The sequence below is a fragment of the Vicugna pacos genome, chromosome 27 (genome assembly GCF_048564905.1).
Source record: "Vicugna pacos chromosome 27, VicPac4, whole genome shotgun sequence".
NCBI lineage: Eukaryota > Metazoa > Chordata > Mammalia > Artiodactyla > Camelidae > Vicugna > Vicugna pacos.
Window position 1 is genome coordinate 17548978 of NC_133013.1, and position 20821 is coordinate 17569798.

Consider the following 20821-nt stretch of genomic DNA (forward strand, 5'->3'; position numbering starts at 1 on the left):
GGAAAATGAAGTTTGTCACTCTTTCAGAAAATAGACCGAAATATTAAGAGAGAGAAAAGAGGACAGAAGAGATAAGAGAATTAGAGGCTCCATTTGGACCTTAATACCTAACAAATAGGATTTTAGAGAGAGAGGAGCAGGCTGGGGACGAGCTCTCCGCCCGACACGTGGGGACCTCTTGGAGGAGGCCCCTGTGTGAGGTGGGACTGCAGCCCTGGCTGGAGGGACTGTCTTGGGCAGGCGACCTAGGCAATTCCTTGGTCTCCGTTGTCCCTGCCACTCTGGCCACGTGTCCCCTGTCACCTCTGAATCCGCTTTAGGCCCCTGTTCTTCCCTCTCAGTTTCACCCCAGGCCCCTCCTACATGGGGAAGGTGGCTCCATGCCTGTGTTCCTTCTGGATCAGGAGACTCCTCCTTGGCTGCCTCAGGGCCGCTCGGACCGTGGGAGTCCCCCCAGCCATCTCCACTCTGCTGCGCCCGGCCCGGCCCCAACCAGGTGCTGCACCTCCCAGAAGTCCAGCAGGTACAGATCTCTCTCAGCTCCTGCCCTTAAAAGGGGGCCTATTACCGTCCATGCTCCACCCCTCCCCTGGGACGCCCTGAAGGCTCCACATCAGCACCCAGACACAACATCCCTGTTCATTTCCAATCCCTCTGCCCAGCTTGGAAGTTCTCACTAGTTTCCCACCCGAAAATCCTCGCTTAGGCAGCACCACTCCTAAATCTTTCCAGACTTGCACGTGGATGGCTGCTTTGGAGCTTAGAAGTTAAACATAATATTATGTTTTTCTGTGGTTCCTCCATGACGCTCCACCTTGGAGTAATGCTGGGTTGGTGTCTCCTCCCAAATGGACAAGAGTCACATGTTAAGGCAGAGTTGAGGGGAGAATTCAAACAGTTTCTGCTTCACGTATCATCTTGTCACCACTGCCTTGCTCTACCCCATGGCTTGTCCCTGTTCACATTTGAAGCTGCCCTTCCCGGGGCAGGGCTGTGTCACCGCAGATGGCAGCTCTTTCTAGTGATGGCTGCAGGAAGGACAGGACAGACACCTGTCTCTTCAGGTGGCTGTGGAAGGAGGCCATGGCCCTGAAAGCCTGTCCTGGGTTCCCAGAGCCCCGAGCTTGGGTGCTGGGCTCCCACCCACAGGCCCTGCTGAAATGCTGGGCTGTAGAGCAAAGGATTCACACCCACCGCTTTGGGATTTTTATCCGAGTTTCCCATTTCTTATCCATGCAACCTTAGGGGAGGTACTGGCTTCCCCCAGCATTGATTTTCTTATTTGTAAATCGGGGTTAGCAGTACCATCTGCAATCCCTTTTCAGAAAACCTTGGGGTCAGATGTGCTCCAGAATTCATAATTTTTCAGACCAGACATGTAACATGGTGCATACATGACATAACACCCCACTGGGCTCTGAAAACGCTTTGTAATCGAACACATTAGCGTTTCTGCAGCTGCACTTTTCAACATTCATAATAAGTGACATGAATCAAGACCATAAATTGTCTCATGTCTGTTCAGATCAAATTTTGTTACCAAAAAAAATTTTTTTTTAATTCTTATTCAATTTTTAGGCCCTTGAAGGTTTGGGATTGCAGATAAGGACCATCCTAACTTGTGTCTCCGTAGATGATGGCACATAGTTCAGAGAGATGAAAAACATTCTTGGTTTGAGGCCAGACCACACCCAGCTGTGAGATTGGAGATAAGATTAGTCTCCTGCCAAGGCCAAGGTGAAGAGCAGGGAGAGTCATCTGAGGGCAGTTGTACTGTTACCCAGGTGTCTGAGTCATTGGTTCAAACTCCACATCCTGAGTCTCAGCCTTCACAGGCCGTTTAGCTGATTCCAGGTGCCTGACTTAGTCCAGAGCCGGATCTTTCTCTGGTGGGTCCTCAGCGAAGACCACTGCCAAGCAGGAACAGTGACCAGCATGACCACCACGGGAAACCAGTTCACTTCGTTGCGGAACTCAGACGTTGGCGTCTGGACCGGAAGGGGCTGCTGCCTCCGCTTGCTGCAGGTACTGTCCACCTGCATTGCATTCTCACTAGTGGCCAGCATGGGCACTTGGAGGGGCGACATAGGTAACTTCTCTTTGTTCATCTGGTGCTTCTGCTTTGCTATGACCCTCATCATCATCATAGTTGAGTGGTTTGGTCTCCAGCGCCGGTTCCCTTTCTTCTGGTACAACGTTCCCATCACCTTCGCCTGCTATTTTGCCCTCCTCTGCCTCTCGGCCTCCATCACCTACACAACCACCTTCGTCCAGTTCTTGCCTCTCAGCCCCAACCGAGACCGTGCCATCGCCGCCATCACATTCTCCTGCATTGCTTGTGTGCTTTATGGCATGGAAGTGGCCTGGATCTGGGACTGGTATGAGCTCGGCAGCAACCCCTGCTATGTGCACACTATACCTGGCCTGCTGAAGGTGCTGGAGACCCTCGTGGCCTGTGTCATCTTTGCCTTCATCAGCAACACCAACCTGTACCTGCACCAGCCGGCCCTGGTGTGGTGTGTGGTCGTCTACTCCATCTGCTTCATCCAGGCAGCCGTGGCCATCCTGCTGAAACTGTTCAAATTGAAATACACACTGCCCATCCCATTCCCCATTTTCCAGGTGGGGCTGACCCTGCTCTCCGTCATCTTCTACTCCAGTGCTATGGTTCTCTGGCCTCTCTACCAGTTTGACGAGAAGTTGGGTGGCCAGGCCCAGCGGTCCAGCGATGGGAGCTGCAGAGATGATCTCACATACTACGTGTGCGCCTGGGACCAACGACTGGCTGTGGCCATTTTGACAGCCATCAACCTGCTGGCTTACATGGCTGACCTGGTGTACTGGGCTCGCCAGGTTTTTGTCAAGGACTGAGGGTCTGCCGAGGGTCTCCCAATTCCCTTTGCAAATAGAGTTCTGATGTCCTTTGCTGCCCTCTTACTGGACCCCTGACTCCCCTCCTCATTCATCTCACTCTTCTCTGTTTCCTTCCCTCCTCTGCTCTGTCTCCCTTTCTGTTTTCCTTGGGTGCCCACATCCTGTTTTGCCTCTTTCTCTTTCCACTCTCTTCTTTTCTACTTTTTCTGCTTTTTGCTCTTTCGGACATTCTTTGCTTTCTCATCCGCTTGTGTCCTGACCACCTCATCCCATTTTTCTTCTTCTGATCATTCAGAAGTCTGAGACGTCTTCCTTCTCTGCCCACTGCCCCCTCCCTGCTCCTAAGGTGCTGAACTCCACATCACACAGCCCTCTCTGCAGATGCTCACACTCTGGAGGGGCCTCACTGCCAGAGCAAGCCTGTCCCCTGGCTGTGCCTTAGTTGGTGTATGCGTGGCGGTTTTGGGGATTGTGGGTGGGTAGCTAGGGACTGGGACCGCTTTTTCCTAGTGGAGTAGGATGTACTGTGCGCATCGCTTTAAGTTAGACAAAAATCTCTGGAGACCAATAATTTCCAGTGGGCGGGAGGCTGAAAGCAGAGACCTTGAATCCTGAGGCCCCACCTGGTGCTCAGCCCCACCAAGACTGGCTCCAGAACTTTCGCAGACTCAATAAAGCCCACTGCCTAGAGGCCACCTTAGAGGAAGCACGGGGTAGATGCCTTCCAGCCCAACTACTCTCTGGAGAATCAGAAAAGGAGCTGGCGAAGAACCACGTACTCTTGAAGACAACTGTCTGAAGTGTTTGTGGGGGGCAGCGATGTGGCCCTCCTGCCTCAGTGTCCAAAGTGACATGTCCTGCCTTTGCACGGACAAGACCATGGCCACTGCCGGCCTTAAAGGTCATGTTAGCCTGGGGTTCTTTCCTTTTCTTTTCTCTGGTCAGGGCATCAGAAATTGCTGCATGGTCCTATTCTTAACGAAGTTGCCTTTCAAATTTTTCTGGGGCCGTGTGCTGTTGGGTAAGAATTGCCACTGCCACAGTATAAGAAACTGCATTGCTTGACTGTGCAGCGCGCACACACGCGCTCCTGCACGGCAGTTCCCTTTTGCTGCAGCTTCCTCCCTCTCTGGGACTCACACATAATGTGATCTATTTAAGTATGCATACATGTATAAAAAATGTCGCCCCAAGCCTTCTTCCTGTCTTGCTGTCAGCCACAAAGGCCCAGAGCCCGGCATCCTCTGTGTCACCAGGGCCAGAGGGGCCAGGCAAGCAGAGCTGTGGGGGAGGGGCAGGGAAGGACCCGCACTGCTGCCACTCATTCCTGTCCTGGGATGAAGCACGTGTTCTTCACCCAGTGTCAGACTGGGTGGATGGGGAGGGCTCCCAGAAGATGGTCCCCGTGGCAGGAAAACCTTAAGAAATAGTTTAATAAAATTCTCATTTTAAGGTAAGACAAGAAAAATTTAAACAAAACTTTTCTCTGCCTGTGTAGGCCTCCTCCCTCCCCTCTAGTGTGCATTGTGCATCTGAATTATTTTTAACCAGCCCTCCCCAAGGGCAGAAATACCTGCTTCTCCATAAAGATCAATTTTTCTTCTGGTTCTAGTCATGCTACTCCTTAGAAAATACCACTGCTTGCTTGTGACCTGATTGATGTCACCAGCTACATGACTTGTATTCTGCTCATTTTACAAGATTGTTTCTTGCATTAACAAACGTGTGATAAAAAACAATGAAGACTATGTGACCTGAAATGACTGATATGATAAATAGTTCTATAAAATTAATGACTGTAACAGTGTGACTCTAGGTATGGGAAGAAGCAACAAGTGGAACTCATACCCTGGACAGGACGGACTAGCAAGACAGGTGGTGCTGAGGTTTTTGCTACTGTTGACAGGGCCTAGATGAGTAATAGCCCTTGAGTGGCCTCTCAGGGAACCCCTTGCCTGGTTTGGGAATGATATTCTTAGCACCCTGGAACAAGTCGGTCAAAAATGCCTCCCAAATCTTGGTCTAAATTAAGACTAAAAAGGAGAAGATTGTGTGATAAAGAATGTTGTCACCATCCAGTCCTGCAAGAATAAAGTCATCAGTCACTACAGTCACTGATCTACAATACATCGTGAAAGGAATTCCCAGGGCGAAGATCAGGATGAGGCATTCTGTGCTCTGGGAAAAGCGCCAGAACCAGCCCTCAGATAGCTAGATATTTTAGGGAGAAATTTTTATGAACCCAGTTTCTTGTATCTTCCCATAATCAGAAAGGCAGTAAAACCATTAACTGAGATAACTGTTCTTCACAAAGAGCACTCATCTTCTACCAGACTGTGTGCTTGACTGCATCTACCCCTCCCTGCAAATCGCGTGCATCCTGGCCTCCCCTGTTACCTCTTTGGAACAGTTCGCAGAGCTTTCTGAAAGTCTGTCTCCCAGCTTATAATCTTCAAGTTGGTTCGAATTTTCCGTTTATTTCTTGGATTGATTGTTGATTAATATTCATGAATAGAAACAAGTATGAATTGACCTCCTCAAGTCTGGGTGCAAGGAATTCTCATATTCTTACATTTTCCTGAATCAAGTGGAACCCAGCCCTGAGACCTAACTTCTCAGGAGGATGGAGATCCTCTGTGGTTTAGTAAAAGAATTGCCGAGGAATGGGCTCACCTGAGCTGCTCACTGTCCAAGCCCTCGTGGTTCATGAGGACGGCAGCTCCACCCCTCCTATCTGGTGGGGGTTAAAGGTCATTTGTCATAATTCCGAGGCAAGTTCCAGTCCCCCTACTTTGGAGCTCAAAAGAAATTGTAAAAGTCCTCCGCTTAGTCCAACCCTCTTGTCATAGAGGAGGTGCAGCTGGACCCAGGGAGGTGGCAGGACTTGTCCAGAGTCACTCTGTATGGCTGAGTCAAAGATAGGACCCAGGTTTCCTGGTCCCAAGCTGCCTGTTGCAAGTGTGGCAGCAGCATCCCCCAGGCTGGGGTTAATGCCCCATGCATCCTAGTTCTGCCACAAACCTGCCGTGTGACCCCGAGGAGGTCACTCACTGCTGGTTGAGTCAGGGTCCTCAGCTACAGGATGGGGGAGGGGGTCCCAATGACCCCTGGTCCCCTTCCAACCCTGCCTCTTCCCGGTGCCCCTGGCTGCACCTGTCTTGGAGACAATGACGTGGAGATGGAAGCCCGCCTCCCTCTGCTCTGTGCTATCTGCTTGTTTTCCCTGTTGGCTTGTACAATATATAGTTTGCTATATTTTATGTAATAAAAGGGGGAGAAATAAAAATAAACTTCTGTGTCCTGTTTGTTGGTTGCATCCTTCCTGATTAGATAGACCCTCCTTCCCTACAACCTTTCTTGCTGCTAAACACATTTTTCTTTCATATCATGCGTTTCCTCAGACACTCACCAGTGATCCAACCCTCCAGTGATTTTTTTCGAAAACACAAACTGCTTCCAGTGACTTCACAGTCTGATCGCTCCCAGACTCCCCTGTTCCTGCACATCTTTTACTTTCCTCCTCTTCAGACTCCAGCTCAGCAGCCCCAAAGCTCTCGCCCTGGTTAGGGAGCTCACGTTCCCTTTAGTGAACACAGAGCCCTTTCTTCTGGGAGGACAGAGGGGCTGATCCCAAGCAGTGGAAGAGGAAACGGAAGCCCAGAGTGAGAGAGGCAGAGCCGGTCCACAGTCACATCTGCTCCTGACTAAGGTCCGGTGGCCCCACAGCCCTGGTTGGGTCCCCCTGGGGATGAAACGTGGGTAGTCGGGCCAGCAGAGCCCAGGAGATCAGGTTTCTAGTTTCAGTTCTGCCACAGGATATCTCATGGCCACAGATGAGTCTCGGCCCTGTTCTGAGCCTCATTCTCCCATGTATAAAATGCATGGAGTCAGATATGCTCCACTCAGAACTTTTCAACTTCAGACACGTGACACGGTGCATATTCTCTGTACAACGTAACACTCCACAGGGCTCTGAAGCACCTTGTAATCAAGCACATTAGTGTTTCTGCAACTGTATATTTGAACATTGACACCAAGTGAAGTAAATAAAGGCCATAAATTGTCTCCTGTCCTTTCAGTTCAAATTTTGTAAGCAAAGGAATTTTATTAAAATTCTTTTTCAATTTTCAGAGTCTTGAAGTTTTGGGATGGCAGATAAGGGGCACCCTATCCTGCATCTCCACCAATGACGGCACACAGCTCAGGGAGATCAGAAACGGTCATGGTTTGAGGCCAGAACACACCCAGCTGTGAGGCTGGGGATAAGACCAGTCTCCTGACAAGGCCAAGGGTGATGGGTGGAGAGAGTCACCCTGGAGCAGCTGCGCTGTTACCCAGGTGTCTGGGCCATTGGTTCAAACTCCACATCCTGAGCTTCAGCTGCCCTGGCCCTTAAGCTGATTCTAGGCATCTGACTTAATCTACCCCCTGGGCCAGATCTTTCTCTGGTGGGTCCTCAGCGAAGACCACTGCCATATCGGTGACAGTGACCTGCACGACCACACCACCTCCACGTGTTTTTTTCATACATGGATGTGGAAACCTTCTGTTTATGCTTCTTCCGCCTGATGCAGCTGCTCTCCACCTGCGTGCCCTTCTCACTGATGGCCAGCGTGGGCACTGGGAGTGTTGTCGTAGGAAACTGGTCCATGTTCATCTGGGGCTTCTGCTTCACTGTGACCCTCGTCATCCTCATAGTTGAGTTCTGTCACATCAGGGATCACTTACCTTTCTCCTGGTATGGCTTCCTCACCATCTACACCTGCTATGCCACCCTCTTCTGCCTCTTGACCTCCATCCTCTACCCCACCACCTACATCCAGTTCTTCCCTTCTGGCCCACACCGGGACTATGCCATGATCTCCACCACATTCTCCTGTATTGCTTTAGTCCTTTATGCCTTGGAACTGCTCGTTCTCTGGAATTGGTACCAGGGCAAAGGAGGCAGGATCGCTCGCTACATGTACACCACGCAGGGTCTGCTCAAGCTGCTGGAGACCTCCCTGGCCTGTGTCATCTTCGGCTTCATCAGCAACACCAACCTGTACCTGCACCAGCCGGCCCTGGTGTGGTGCGGGGCCGTCTACTCCATCTGCTTCGTCCTGTCCTCCGTGGCCATCCTGCTGAACCTGGGCAAATGCGACAACAGGCTTCTTCTCCCCTTGCCCACATTCCTATTGGGGCTGACCACGCTCTCCATCCTCCTCTACACCAGTGCTCTGGTCCTCTGGCCTCTCTACCAGTTTGTCGAGAAGCTGGGCGGCCAGCCCCAGCGGTCCAGCGATGTGAGCTGCGGCGATAGACTCACCTACTTGGTGTGCACCTGGGACAAAGGACTGGCTGTGACCACCTTGACAGTCATCAACCTGCTGATCTACATGGCCGACTTGGTGACCTTGGCCCACCTGGTTTCCGTAAGGACAGAAAATCAGCCCACGGTCAGCTGATTCCCTCTTTTCAGTGGAGGTTTCTACATCAAGTTCTGATGTCCTCTTCCTGTCCCCGCTCTCCCCTCCTCACATCCTCCCCAATTCACTTCTCATCTCACTCTCTTCTCTGTTTCCTTCCCTCCTTTTGCTGTGTCTTCCTTCCAGTTTTCGTTGGGTGCCCACATCCTGTTTTGCCTCTTTATCTTTCCTCCTCTTCTTTCCTACATTTTCTGCTTTGGGGGCCTTTTCTGGTTGTCCTTTGTTTTCTCTTCTCCTGTGTCCCAGCCACCTGTTCCCATTTTCTACTTCTGATTAGTTGGAATCCTGAGACTTCTTCTGTCTCTGCCTACTACTGGTGTATGTGTGAGGGTTTGGGGGATGGGGTGCGTAGCTAGGGACTGGGACCGCTTTTTCCTAGTGGAGTAGGATGTACAGCATGCCCCCCTTTAAGTTAGACAAAAATCTCTGAAGATCAGTAATTTCCAGTGGGCGGGAGGCTGAAAGCAGAGACCTTGAATCCTGAGGCCCCACCTGGTGCTCAGCCCCACCAAGACTGGCTCCAGAACTTTCGCAGACTCAATAAAGCCCACTGCCTAGAGGCCACCTTAGAGGAAGCACGGGGTGGATGCCTTCCAGCCCAACTACTCTCTGGAGAATCAGAAAAGGAGCTGGCGAAGAACCACGTACTCTTGAAGACAACTGTCTGAAGTGTTTGTGGAGGGCAGCGATGTGGCCCTCCTGCCTCAGTGTCCAAAGTGACATGTCCTGCCTTTGCACGGACAAGACCATGGCCACTGCCGGCCTTAAAGGTCATGTTAGCCTGGGGTTCTTTCCTTTTCTTTTCTCTGGTCAGGGCATCAGAAATTGCTGCGTGGTCCTATTCTTAACGAAGTTGCCTTTCAAATTTTTCTGGGGCCGTGTGCTGTTGGGTAAGAATTGCCGCTGCCACAGTGTAAGAAACTGCATTGCTTGACTGTGCGGTGCGCACACACGCGCTCCTGCACGGCAGTTCCCTTTTGCTGCAGCTTCCTGCCTCTCTGGGACTCACACATAATGTGATCTATTTAAGTATACATACATGTATAAAAAATGTCGCCCCAAGCCTTCTTCCTGTCTTGCTGTCAGCCACAAAGGCCCAGAGCCCGGCACCTCTGTGTCACCAGGGCCAGAGGGGCCAGGCAAGCAGAGCTGTGGGGGAGGGCCAGGGAAGGACCCGCACTGCTGCCACTCATTCCTGTCCTGGGATGAAGCACGTGTTCTTCACCCAGTGTCAGACTGGGTGGATGGGGAGGGCTCCCAGAAGATGGTCCCCGTGGCAGGAAAACCTTAAGAAATAGTTTAATAAAATTCTCATTTTAAGGTAAGACAAGAAAAATTTAAACAAAACTTTTCTCTGCCTGTGTAGGCCTCCTCCCTCCCCTCTAGTGTGCATTGTGCATCTGAATTATTTTTAACCAGCCCTCCCCAAGGGCAGAAATACCTACTCCACCACAATGATCAGTATTTCTATTCTGGCTCCAGCCATGTAACTCCTTAGAAGACCGTATTATTGTCACTAGCTATCTTACTTCTGTTCTGCCTATTTGACAAGATCCTGTTTCTTGCATTAACAATGTGTGATTGAGTCTCCGATAATAATATTAATGACTAGGCGACTTGAAACGATTGACATGATGTATAGTTTTATAAGATCCAGAGTGTGACTTTAGACATGGGCAGAAGTAACAAGAGGGAAGCAGTTCCTGAACCATGACAGACCAGTAAGACAGGTGGTCCAGAGAGTTGTGGCTACTGTTACCAGGACTAGGTGACCAGTAGCACTTTGAGTGGCCTATCAATGAAATCCTTGATTGATCTGGAGTGCGCATTCATAATGCACTGGGACAAACTGATCAAAAATGTCTCCCAAACCTTGGTTGAAATTAAGACCAAAAGGGAGGGGATTGGGAAATAAAGAGGGTTGCCCACCACCCATCCACTCTACAAGAATCTAATAATTAGCCACTACAGTCACTGACCTACAGTCCACCCTGAAGGGAAGTCAGGGTGAAGATCAGGGTGAGGCTTTTTGGGTTCTGGGGAAACTGGCAGAACTGGCCCTCAGATAGGTATTTTCAGGTGAAATTTTTTTCTCAGGAGAAATTTTTATGAACCCGGGTCCTCTCATCTTCCCATTCTTAGAAAAGCACTAAAATCATTGACTCAGATATCTGTTCCTGGTGAGTAACAAGGATGTGTGCTTGATTGCCTGTCCCCCTTGCCCCAAGTCACAACTGTCCTGGCTCCCCCATCTTACCTCTTCAGAACAGTTCTCAGAGCTTTCTGAAAGATTCTCTATTGGGTTATAAACCTCAGGTTGGCTAGAAAAATATTTTCTACTTCTTTCTTTTTCAAATTTTATTTATGACTGTGGGAGGAACAGCCTTGGTAACAAAAAGAAAAGTTCCTCTTAATCAGAGTGCCGGCAATTTGGTGGACCCCGTGTCATCCCGGAACCATCAAGGTGTGGGAGACTTCAGCTTTTCTACAAACAAGAGGCAGGGGTTGGAGGAGAGCCCCACAGGTCTCCTCTTGTAACTTAAATTTTTAGACAATAAAATTGCTTTAGATCATATGTTAGCAGATGAAAGGAGACATGTATAGTGACCAATACCTTGAATCAGAAGAAAGTCACATACACTGCAGCCCTTACTCCAAATTTAGCCTATAAAAATTTGTCCGGGGGAAGGGAGGAAAGGGTGGGAGAGGGTATATAGCTCAAGTGGTAGAGCACATGCTTAGCATTCATGAGGTCCTTGGTTCAATCCCCAGTAGCTCCTCTAAGAATAAATAAATAAATAAATAAACCTAATTACCTCCCCTGACCCACATTTGGTAGTGTGTGTGTGTGTGTGTGTGTGTGTGTGTGTGTGTGTGTGACATCACTAGCAATGTTGCCCTACCTGAGCATTTTCTCCATGCAGATTTCACATCATCATCCCTCCTATCCATTTTCCCCTTTGCCACCGCTTTGTTCACTTCCTTTTTTTTAAACCTTTGCTGTTTATATATTTTTGTAAACTGCTTTGTATCCTGTCTGTCTTTAATAAGGCAAGACATACATAGATTAAGCTTCTTGGTGCCTTTTTCCCTGAGCGCAGCCGCGGAGGGATGGGTAGCCCACAGGACGGGCAGAGCCCTGCCTTCAAAAGATCGGTCCTGTGAGCGAGCCTGGGGGCCTGGCCTTCCCTCCAGGACTCTAAAGTCCTCCAAAGACTCCAGAGCAAATATTTGGCCCCAAGGGCACTCTGCCTCCTTGTCGTCCTGAGAAGCTGTGTGCTGTGAGGGGGCAGGTCTTTGCTGCGGCTTCCCCAGAAGTCGTGCAGGGAGTTTATCTGCAGGTGACCCAGGAAGCGCTGGTGTAGTGAGGGTGAGGGTGAGGAAGGGAAGGCACTCAATCAAGGCGTTTTTGTTTGTTTTAGAAATCACACCAGTTGCCCTGTGGATAACAAAGCTTAATCTGCTGGCCTCACTCCAGGAAATGGTGTAGAACACAGAGCTCCAATTTATCCTGGAGCCCCAGTGTTTACACACAACTCCCATCGGGCTGCAAGTGCACCTGCGACCACACCTGCAAAGCAGGTTCCCAGGGCTCCAGGAGGGGCAGGCATGTGCTGGGCTGGGGTTCACCCAGGTGGAAGGGCCCAGGGAGACGGGCTGGATACCAGGCACTGCAGCTACACGTAGGCCCTTCCAGGTCAACAGATACTTGTTTAGCATCTGCCCTGGGCCAGGCTGGACCAGAGGCTGAGGACATGGAGTGAGCAAGGCCCGGCCAGTCCCTGGAAAACTCCTGGTGGAAGGAGGCTGGCCCAAGTCCAGACCATCTGCATATCTGAGGGGCATGTCCGACAGAGGGGAGAGCGGATGTCCTGGAGCAGGGACCCAGGATGGGTGGCAGGCAGGCGACCAGGTCTGAATGGAGTTTGAAAGGTTTGTCTTAGTGGAGGAGGGAGGGAGAGGGGGTGCCAGGGGGGACAGCCAGAGCCCCAGTCTGAGGACTACAGGTCAGCTTAGTGGGGAGCAGGAATATGTAGGAGGCAGGGGGTGGGCCTGAGTTTGGGCCCCTTCGTTGGCCTGTGGCACCAGGGACTGAGGACAGAGTGGTCAGCACCTCAATTCACTGAAAGACTCTTCTCAACGTGCTGAGCAAGGAGCCCTTTAGAAACATCTTTTGTACATTTTCCTCAGTGCCCTGCAGCTCCTGTGCGAACTGCTTCAGCCCCTCTGAGCCTGAGGGCAAGTCTGCAGCGCCCCTGCCCCCACCAGGGTGTCAGCACTGCGAGGGCACAGCCTGGCTCTCAGGATGCTGGACTTCGTGGCGGCCACGCCTGGGCCTAGTGCTAATGGGTGAGGCCAGGCCTGCTCCAGCCACCTGCCGAGTCCAGGGTGTCGGAGGCCTGGGGAGACTCACCCACTGACCCACGTCGGGCCCTGGAAACCAGGTGTGAGCAGGGAAGGCCCGGTCCCACGGGGCACCTGGATGCAGCCCCGCCCCATTTCCCCACTCTGTGCCTGTGTCTGTCTGCAGGACAGCCGGTTGGGACACAACTCCATGGAGGACGCCAGGGCCACGATGGAGCTCTACCGAATCTCCTGGAGAATTTGAGAGCAGTGAGGGCTCCACCTGGTGGTAACGAGCCCCCTCCCCACGGACTAGAGGCCTTCGTCTCTTCAGGACACCTTTTTGTAAAATGCATCTATTTTTTTTACATTAAAAAAAATTGAAGTACAGTGTTATGTTTATTGTTTTTGTAAATTTATTGATTTACAATGTTGTGTTAGTTTCTGGTGTACAGCATAGTGATGTAGTTATACATTTGTATACATATTCTTTTTCATTACAGGTTACTACAAGCCATTGAATATAGTCCCCTGTGTTATACAGTAGGATCTTACTGTTTATCTGTTCTGTACGTAGTAGTCTGTACCTGCCAATCCCAAACTCCCAATTTATCCCTTCCTCTCCCTTCCCCTTCAAGTAACCATAAATGTGTTTTCTATGTCTGTGAGTCTCTTTCTGTCTTATAAATAAATTCATTTGTGTCATTTTTTAAGATTCCACATATAGGTGATATCATATGCTGTTTGTCTTTCTCTATCTGACTTACTTCACTTAGTATGATCATCTCTAGGTCCATCCATGTTGCTGCAAATGGCATTATTTCATTTTTTATGGCTGAGTAGCGTTCCACTGTATACACATCACAACTTCTTTATCCGGTCAACTGATGATGGACATTTGGGTTTTTTTCCTGCCTTGACTATTGTAAATAGTGACACTGTGAACATTGGGGCACATGTACCTTTTCAGTTAGAGTTCCCTTTTGATATATGCCCAGGAGTGTGATTGCTGAATTATATGGTAACTCTTTTTTAGTTTTTAAAGGAACCCCATACTATTTCCCTTGGTGGCTGTACCAGACTACATTCTCACTAACAGTGTAAAAGGGTTCCCTTTTCTCCCCACCCTCTCCAGCATTTATTGTTTGCAGACTTTTGAATGATGGCCATTCTGACCAGTGTGAGGTGGTACCTCATTGTAGTTTTGATTTGCATTTCTCAGATAATTAGTGGTATTTTTCATGTGCCTATTGGCTATTTGTGTGTCTTTATTGGAGAATTGCTTGTGTAGGTCTTCTGCCTGTTTTTGGTCTGGGTTCTTTGCTTTTTGTTATTAAGTTATATGAGCTATTTATATACTCTGGAAATTAAGCCCCTGTCAGTCCCAGCATTCACAAATATTTTCTCCCATTTCATAGGTCATCGTTTTGTTTTGCTTATGGTTTCATTTGCTGTGCAAAAGCTTATGTTTAATTAGGTCCCATTTGTTCATTTTTGCTTTTATTTCTATTGCCTGGGTAGACTGTCCTAGGAGAACATTGCTAAGATTTATGGCAGAAAGTATTTTTCCTATGTTTCCTTCTAGGAAGTTTCTAATGTCCTGTTTTACATTTAAGTCTTTAAGATATTTTGAGTTTATTTTTGTGAATGGTGTTAGGGAGGGTTCTAACTTTGTTGATTTACACGAGGCTGTCTAATTTTCCCAACACCACTTGCAAAGGGACTGTCTTTTCTCCATTGTACATTCTGGCCTCCTTTGTTGAAGATTAATTAACTGTAAAGTCTATGGGTTTATTTCTGATATACTTTCTATTGAGTTGTAAAAGTAGGGGGACTGGACCTTGCTTTGGAATTGTGACAAATGATCTTTAACTTTCGCCAAACAGGAGGTGGATAGAGCCACTGCCCTCATGATACATGAGGACTTGGACAGTGAATGCCTCACGTGAGCCCATTCCTTGGCAATTATTTTATTAAACCACAGAAGCATTTCCATCCTCCTGAGAAGTGAGGCCCCTGGGTGGGGTTCCATTTGATTTAGGAAAATAGAAGAATACGAGATTCCTTGTACCCAGACTTGTGGAGGTCAATGCATACTTGTTTTTGTTGTTGAAAAATTAATGAATAGTCAATCTAAGAAAGAAATGGGGATTTTTGTTCAGCCAATGTGAGGATTATAACCAGGGAGACAGTCTTTCAGAAAGCTCTAAAAACTGTTCTGAAGAGATGAAGAGGTAGGGAGGGGAGGCCAAGATGTATGTGATTTGGGGAAAAGGTTCATCCAATCCAGCACACAGTTCAGTAGAAGGTTATTGCCTTCCCAGAGAAACAAGAACATTAGTTAATGATTTTAGTGCTTTTCTAAGTATGGGAAGATGCAATAAACTGGATTTATAACAATTTCTCCTGAATATGTCTAACTCTGAGGGCCAGTTCTGCCAGTTTTCCCAGAGCACAAAATGCCTTACCCTGATCTTTGCCCTGAATCTCTTCCAGGGTGGATTGTAGGTCAGCGAACTGCAGTGACTAATTACTTGATCTCTTAGAACTGGATGGTGGGCCACATTCCTTATTTCACAATCACCTCCCTTTTAGTCTTAATGTTGACCAAGGTTTGTGAGGCATTTGGTGACCACTTTGTCGCAGGCGCTAAGAAAGCTCATTCTCAGGTCAGGAGAGGATTTCATTGATAGGCCACTCAATGTGCTATTATTCACCTAGTCCTGGTAACAGAAGCCCAGAGCGTCTGGACCACCTGTCTTCCTGGTCTGTCATGGTTCAGGAAAGTCTTCCCTCTTGTTGCTTCTTCCCACACCTAGAGTCACACTCTTACAATCATTGATTTTATAGAACTATGTATTGTGTCAATTGTTCCAAGTCGTCTAGTCATCATTATCTTTATCAGAGGCTCAATGACAAATTTGGCACTCAAGAAGAAATAATCTCGTAAAATGGGTAGAATAAAAATAATACAGCTAGTGACATTACCAAGGCCGTAAGTGAGCAGTATTAATCACCTAAGGAGTTACATGGCTGAAGAACAGAAAAATCGATCTTTATGGTGGACCAGGTATTTCTGCCCCTAGGGTTCTGGTTAAAGATAACGCAGATGCACAACGCACACTAGAGGGGAGAGAGGAGCTGTAAATGGGCAGAGACAATTTTTAGGTTAACTTTTCATGTCTTGCCTTAGAATATGAATTTTGTTACATTGCATCTTAAGACTTCCCTGCCATGGGGACCGTACCCTGGGAGACTTCCCCATCCACCCAACTTGCCATCAGGTGAAGAACATGTGCTTCATCCTAAGACAGGAACGATGAACAGCAGTGCGGGTCCTTCCCTGCCCCTCCCCACAGCTCTGCTTGTCTGGCTGCTCTGGCGCTGGTGACACAGAGGATGCTGGGCTCTGAGGCTGTGTGGCTGAAAGCAGGCCAGGGAGAAGGCTTATGGTGCCTTTATAGCCACCAGTTACTGTAGAGGTCTGTTGGTCCCAATGCGGGAGTGCACACACATACACACACAAACACACACTGAGCAGACACACAGGTATACATCGTGAAAGAGAGGCATCCAGAGCTGGCATGGCCCCTTTAAGAGGCAGGGCACAGGATATGGACATTTGGGTGGGGCTCAATCTCTCCCTTCCTAAGACTGGACCACTCCTTAGGCTCTGGGAGAAGTGGGAGTTGGGAGATAGTGGGAGGGGCTTGCAGAGACAGTGCTTTAGGTGAAGATGGAAATATGCTAGGCTGCTTCTGAGCTCTAGGCAAATTTGGGGCAATGATGATCTGTTGATTCTGTGTTTTAAAAAGAAGTTTCATGTTTAAAAGTTAAGAAAAACATTATGGATGTGGGAGAAGGAACAAGTCTTTTCTATGATTGACAGGAGCAGCTGATAGGAACCAAAGCTCTGGGAGATTTTTTTTAAATTACATACATGTATATAAGTAACATTATTCCTGAGTCCCAGAGAAGCAGGAAGAATCTGCAGAGTGCAACTGGCACACAGATACACAACTGTGTGTGCACTACAAACTCAAGCAATGCATTGTTTTGAATGGCAGCAGCAATCCCCATTCACCCAATCCACTCCACCAAAAATAAATCAAAAAGAAACTTGCCCTGTTCAGTAATTTTTGCCCTCCTGACCAGAAAAAAGAAAAAAAAAAAAACCCAAGCTAATAACCGTTAAAGCTGGCAGTGTCCGTTTTCTTGTCGCTGCAGACAGGACGTGCTATTTTGAACACTGAGGCAGGAGGGCCACATCACTGTCCCCCACAAATGCTTCAGACAGTTGTCTTCAAAACTATGCTGTTCTTCAGCAGCTCCTTTTTTGAGTTCCCAGACAGTAGCTGGGCTGGAAGGCATCCACCCCATGCTTCCTCTAAGGTGGCCTCTAGGCAAGGATTTTAGTGAGCCTGCAAAACTTCTGGGGCTGAGCACCAGGTGAGGCCTCAGGACCCAGGATTTCTGCTTTCAGCCTCCTGCCCACCGGAAATTATTGACCTCCAGAGGTATTTTTTTTCTTTTAACTTAAAGGAGAAGTGAAATGTACATCCCCCTCCACTGCGAGGAAGGGGGCCCAAACCCGAGCTACTCACTCCCATTCCCCCCAGCCTCTCCCCCACCCCCAACACACACCCCCAACCGAGGCAGGGTCAGCGCCAGAAGGCATGCTCTGGCAGTGAGACCCCCTCTGGAGGCCCAGAATGTGGGCAACCAAAGAAAACAGGAAGGGAGACAGAGCAGAAGGAGGGAAGGAAACAGAAAAGCGAGATGAATGAAGAAGGATATGAGAAGGGAGAGAGCAGACAGGAAGAGGCCAGCAGGGGACATCAGAACTCGGTAAAGATACCTCTGGTTCGAAGAGGAATCGGGACTCTTGCACAGAGCCTCACCCTACAAAAACCAGGGCCAAGTATGCCGTGTCAGCCATGTAAAGCAGCAGGTTGATGGCTCTCAAGATGGTCACAGCCAGTTGCTGGTTCCACATGCACGCCAAGGAGGTGAGTCTATCCCTGCAGCTCACATCGCTGGACCACTGGGGCTGTCCACCCAACTCCTCATGGAACTAGTAGAGAGGCCAGAGGACCACAGCGCTGGTGTAGAGGAGGACCAAGAGCACGTCTGCTCCACCAGGAAACGGGGGAAGGGGATGGGCAGCCTTTGGTCATTGTCACAATCACAATTGTTCACCAGGAAGTTCACGGCCCCCAGGATGAAGCAGAGAGAGTAGACAGCCACGCACCACACCAGGGCTGGCTGGTCCTGATACAGGTCAGTGTTACTGATGAAAGCAAGATGACATAGGCCATGAAGCACTCCAGCCTCCTGAGGATGCCTGGCAAGGTGGACACAAAGCAGTATATATCTCCAGGCCAGACACAGACCTAGGCCACTTCGGTGGCATAAAGCACAGAAGCCAAGCAGGAGAATGCAGTGGCGGCAATGGCGTGGTCCCACATGGAGCCGTGAGGCAAGTACTGGATGTAGGTGATGCCGATGATGATGGAGGCTGAGAGGCAGAAAAAAGTGAAGTAGGAGGCACAGATGTAGAGAAAGCCATCCTAGGAGAAGGGGAGGTGGAACTGGAGCCCAAATAACTCAACTGTAAGAATGATGAGGGTCACAGAAAAGCAGAAGCACCAGATGAACATGTACCAGTTGTTTTAGCCCCCTCTCAAAGTGTCCTTACTGGCCACCAGTGAGAAGGACACGCAGGTGGAGAGCAGCTGCAGCAGACGGAGGACAAGGCTCAGGATGGTCCCAGAGCTCAGGACGGAGGAAGAGAACATGGTGGTTATGGTGGTCTTGATGGTCACTCTCCCTGGTTGCCAGTGGTCTTCACTGAGGACCCACCAGAGAAAGATCCAGATCTGGAGGTAGATGAAGTCACCTGGAAACAGCTTAAGGGCCAGGGGCGGCTGAGGCTCAGGATGTGGAGTTTGAACCAATGGCCCAGACACTTGGGTAACAGCGCAGCTGCTCCAGGATGACTCTCCCCACTGTCACCCCTAGCCTTGTCAGAAGACTGGTCTTACCCCCAGTCTCACAGCTGGGTGTGGTCTGGCCTCAAATACATAAACATTTTTGATCTCTCTGAGCTGTGTGTCATCATCTAAGGAGACACAGGGTAGGATGGTCTTTATCTGCAATCCCAAGCCTTCAAGGGTCTGAAAATTGTAATAGAATTTTTAAAAATTGTTTGGTAACAAAATTTCACTTGAGTACACATGAGACCATTTATGGTCTTAGTTTATTTCACTTAGTGTGAACGTTCAAAAGTGCAGTTGCCAAAATAATAGTATATTTGATTACAAGGTACTTTCAGAGCCCAGTGGGGTGTTACGTCATACAGAGTATATGCACCATGTCATGTGTCTGAAGCTGAAAAATTCTGAAATCTGGAGCATATCTGATTCCAAAGGCTTCAAAGGGATTGTGGGTAGTACTGCTAACTCCATTTCACAGATGACAAAACTAAGGCTTAGAAATTCAAGTATCTTCCCTAAGTTCCCATGGATAAGATTGGAAACCCCAGATAAAAATCCCAAAGCTGTGGGTGTGAACCCTTTGCTCTACAGCCCAGCATTGCAGCAGGGGTCCTGGGTAGGAGCCCAGGACCAAAGCTCAGGGCTCTGGGAACCCAGGACAGGCCATCAAGGCCATGGCCTCCTTCCACAGCCACCTGAAGGGACAGGTGTCTGTCTTGTTCTCCCTGCAGCCATCACTAGGAGAAACTGCCATCTGAGGTGACGCAGCCCCACCTGGAGGAGGGCAGCTTCAGACGTGAACAGAGACAAGCCATGGGGTGAGAGCAAGGCAGTGATGACAAGATGATACGTGAAGTGGGAACTCTTCTGAGTCCCTCCCCTCCACTATTTTGCCTTAACATGCGATCCTTCCCTGTTTGAGAAGAGAGACACCCATCCAGCATTACTCCAAGGTGGAGCGTCATGGAGGACACAGAATAAAATAGTACAGTGTTTGGCTTTTAAGCTCCGGAGCTGGCATCCAGTCTTTCCAGACCTAGGAGTACTACCTAAGTGAGGATTTTCTGGCCTCAGAGACTGGTTAACAGCTTCCAAACTGGGAAAAAAAGGATTGGAAATGAACAGGGATGTTGTGTCTGGGTGCTGAAGTGGAGCCTTCAGGGTGTCCCGGGGTGAGGGTGGAGCATGGACGGTGATAGGCCCCCTGTTGAGAGCAGGAACTGAAAGAGATTGGCCCCTGCTGAGGAAGGAGGAGGCACAACCAGGTAAAGAAAAATTTTATGTTTAAACTTTTCTCCTCTTGCCATTAAAATGTGAATTTTAGTTCATATCAGTCAGTGTGTTTCAACTGAGTAAAATCTTCCTAGTGTCTTTCAACTGAGGATAACCCAGGGACGGCTTCTTGAAACCAAGTTTGAAGGGAAGCCTCCTCCTTCAGGGAAGAGTTTAGTAGCACCAAATAAAACCTAGCATCACCACCCAATAACGGGAGACCCGAGACTTGCCGAAAAGCAGGCCCCTGTACCCCGAAAACGAGATTGAGGCTCGGAGGCAGAGTTTTGGGAAAATCAGAAAAGAACAGCTTTACTGCTTTGCCAGGCAAAGGGGAGGCCCAGTAGGCTCATGCCTTGGAGACTGCGAATCGATTTTGGGGTTGGGGTGTTGAGGTTTTATAGAAAAACTGGATGAACAGAAAAGGTGATGATCAGGACGTTTTACAGGGTGCTACTTTCCTCTTAACTCCAACGAATTTTCCTGGTGTCATGGAGGAACCCCAAAGGGTCTGTCCATTCTTCTGGGGTTATCGGCCCATTGCCTCCTTCCTGGAGCGTGGCCTCTGGGTTAAAGCTCTCCTCCGTGGAGAATGCACAGGGGAGGGCTTAATGGCAGGGAAGCCAGTTTTTTTAATTTGTTTTCTACTCCTTCAAATCCCCACTGTTAGCTCTATGGAAATGGGGAAACAGGTGTCCTTCTCTAGCTGCTTCCTGCTGAACTGGGGCCACATTCAAATGGAAGGAACACACACATGGTCAGTTTTGTAGATCTAAAACTATTCTAAAATTTTAAAGTTTATTTTAAAAAGTCAACTTGCTTAAAGATTGTCAGACTCTGAAACAGTCTATAGTCTGTTCATAGGGT

At 48.9% G+C, this 20821-nt stretch overlaps 2 protein-coding genes and 1 pseudogene across 2 annotated transcripts; 2 read left to right on the forward strand and 1 right to left on the reverse strand.

Annotated features, from left to right (window-relative positions):
- Positions 1 to 1769: 1769 nt before the first annotated feature.
- Positions 1770 to 6104, forward strand: LOC102529270 (myeloid-associated differentiation marker-like). Its single transcript, XM_006198555.4, has one exon. It carries the CDS (start codon positions 1936 to 1938, stop codon positions 2869 to 2871), a length of 936 nt encoding a protein of 311 aa, XP_006198617.2. The 5' UTR covers positions 1770 to 1935; the 3' UTR covers positions 2872 to 6104.
- A 1299-nt stretch (positions 6105 to 7403) lies between these two features.
- LOC140689650 (myeloid-associated differentiation marker-like) lies at positions 7404 to 8321 on the forward strand. Its single transcript, XM_072950625.1, has one exon. It carries the CDS (start codon positions 7404 to 7406, stop codon positions 8319 to 8321), a length of 918 nt encoding a protein of 305 aa, XP_072806726.1.
- Positions 8322 to 17583: 9262 nt separating this feature from the next.
- LOC140689651 (myeloid-associated differentiation marker-like) lies at positions 17584 to 19061 on the reverse strand (annotated as a pseudogene).
- Positions 19062 to 20821: the final 1760 nt, after the last annotated feature.

What these genes read in the sequence shown, in the direction of transcription:
- LOC102529270 (XM_006198555.4), top strand. Translation starts at nt 1,936, where the DNA reads ATGACCACCACGGGAAACCAGTTCACTTCGTTGCGGAACTCAGACGTT.
- LOC140689650 (XM_072950625.1), top strand. Translation starts at nt 7,404, where the DNA reads ATGGATGTGGAAACCTTCTGTTTATGCTTCTTCCGCCTGATGCAGCTG.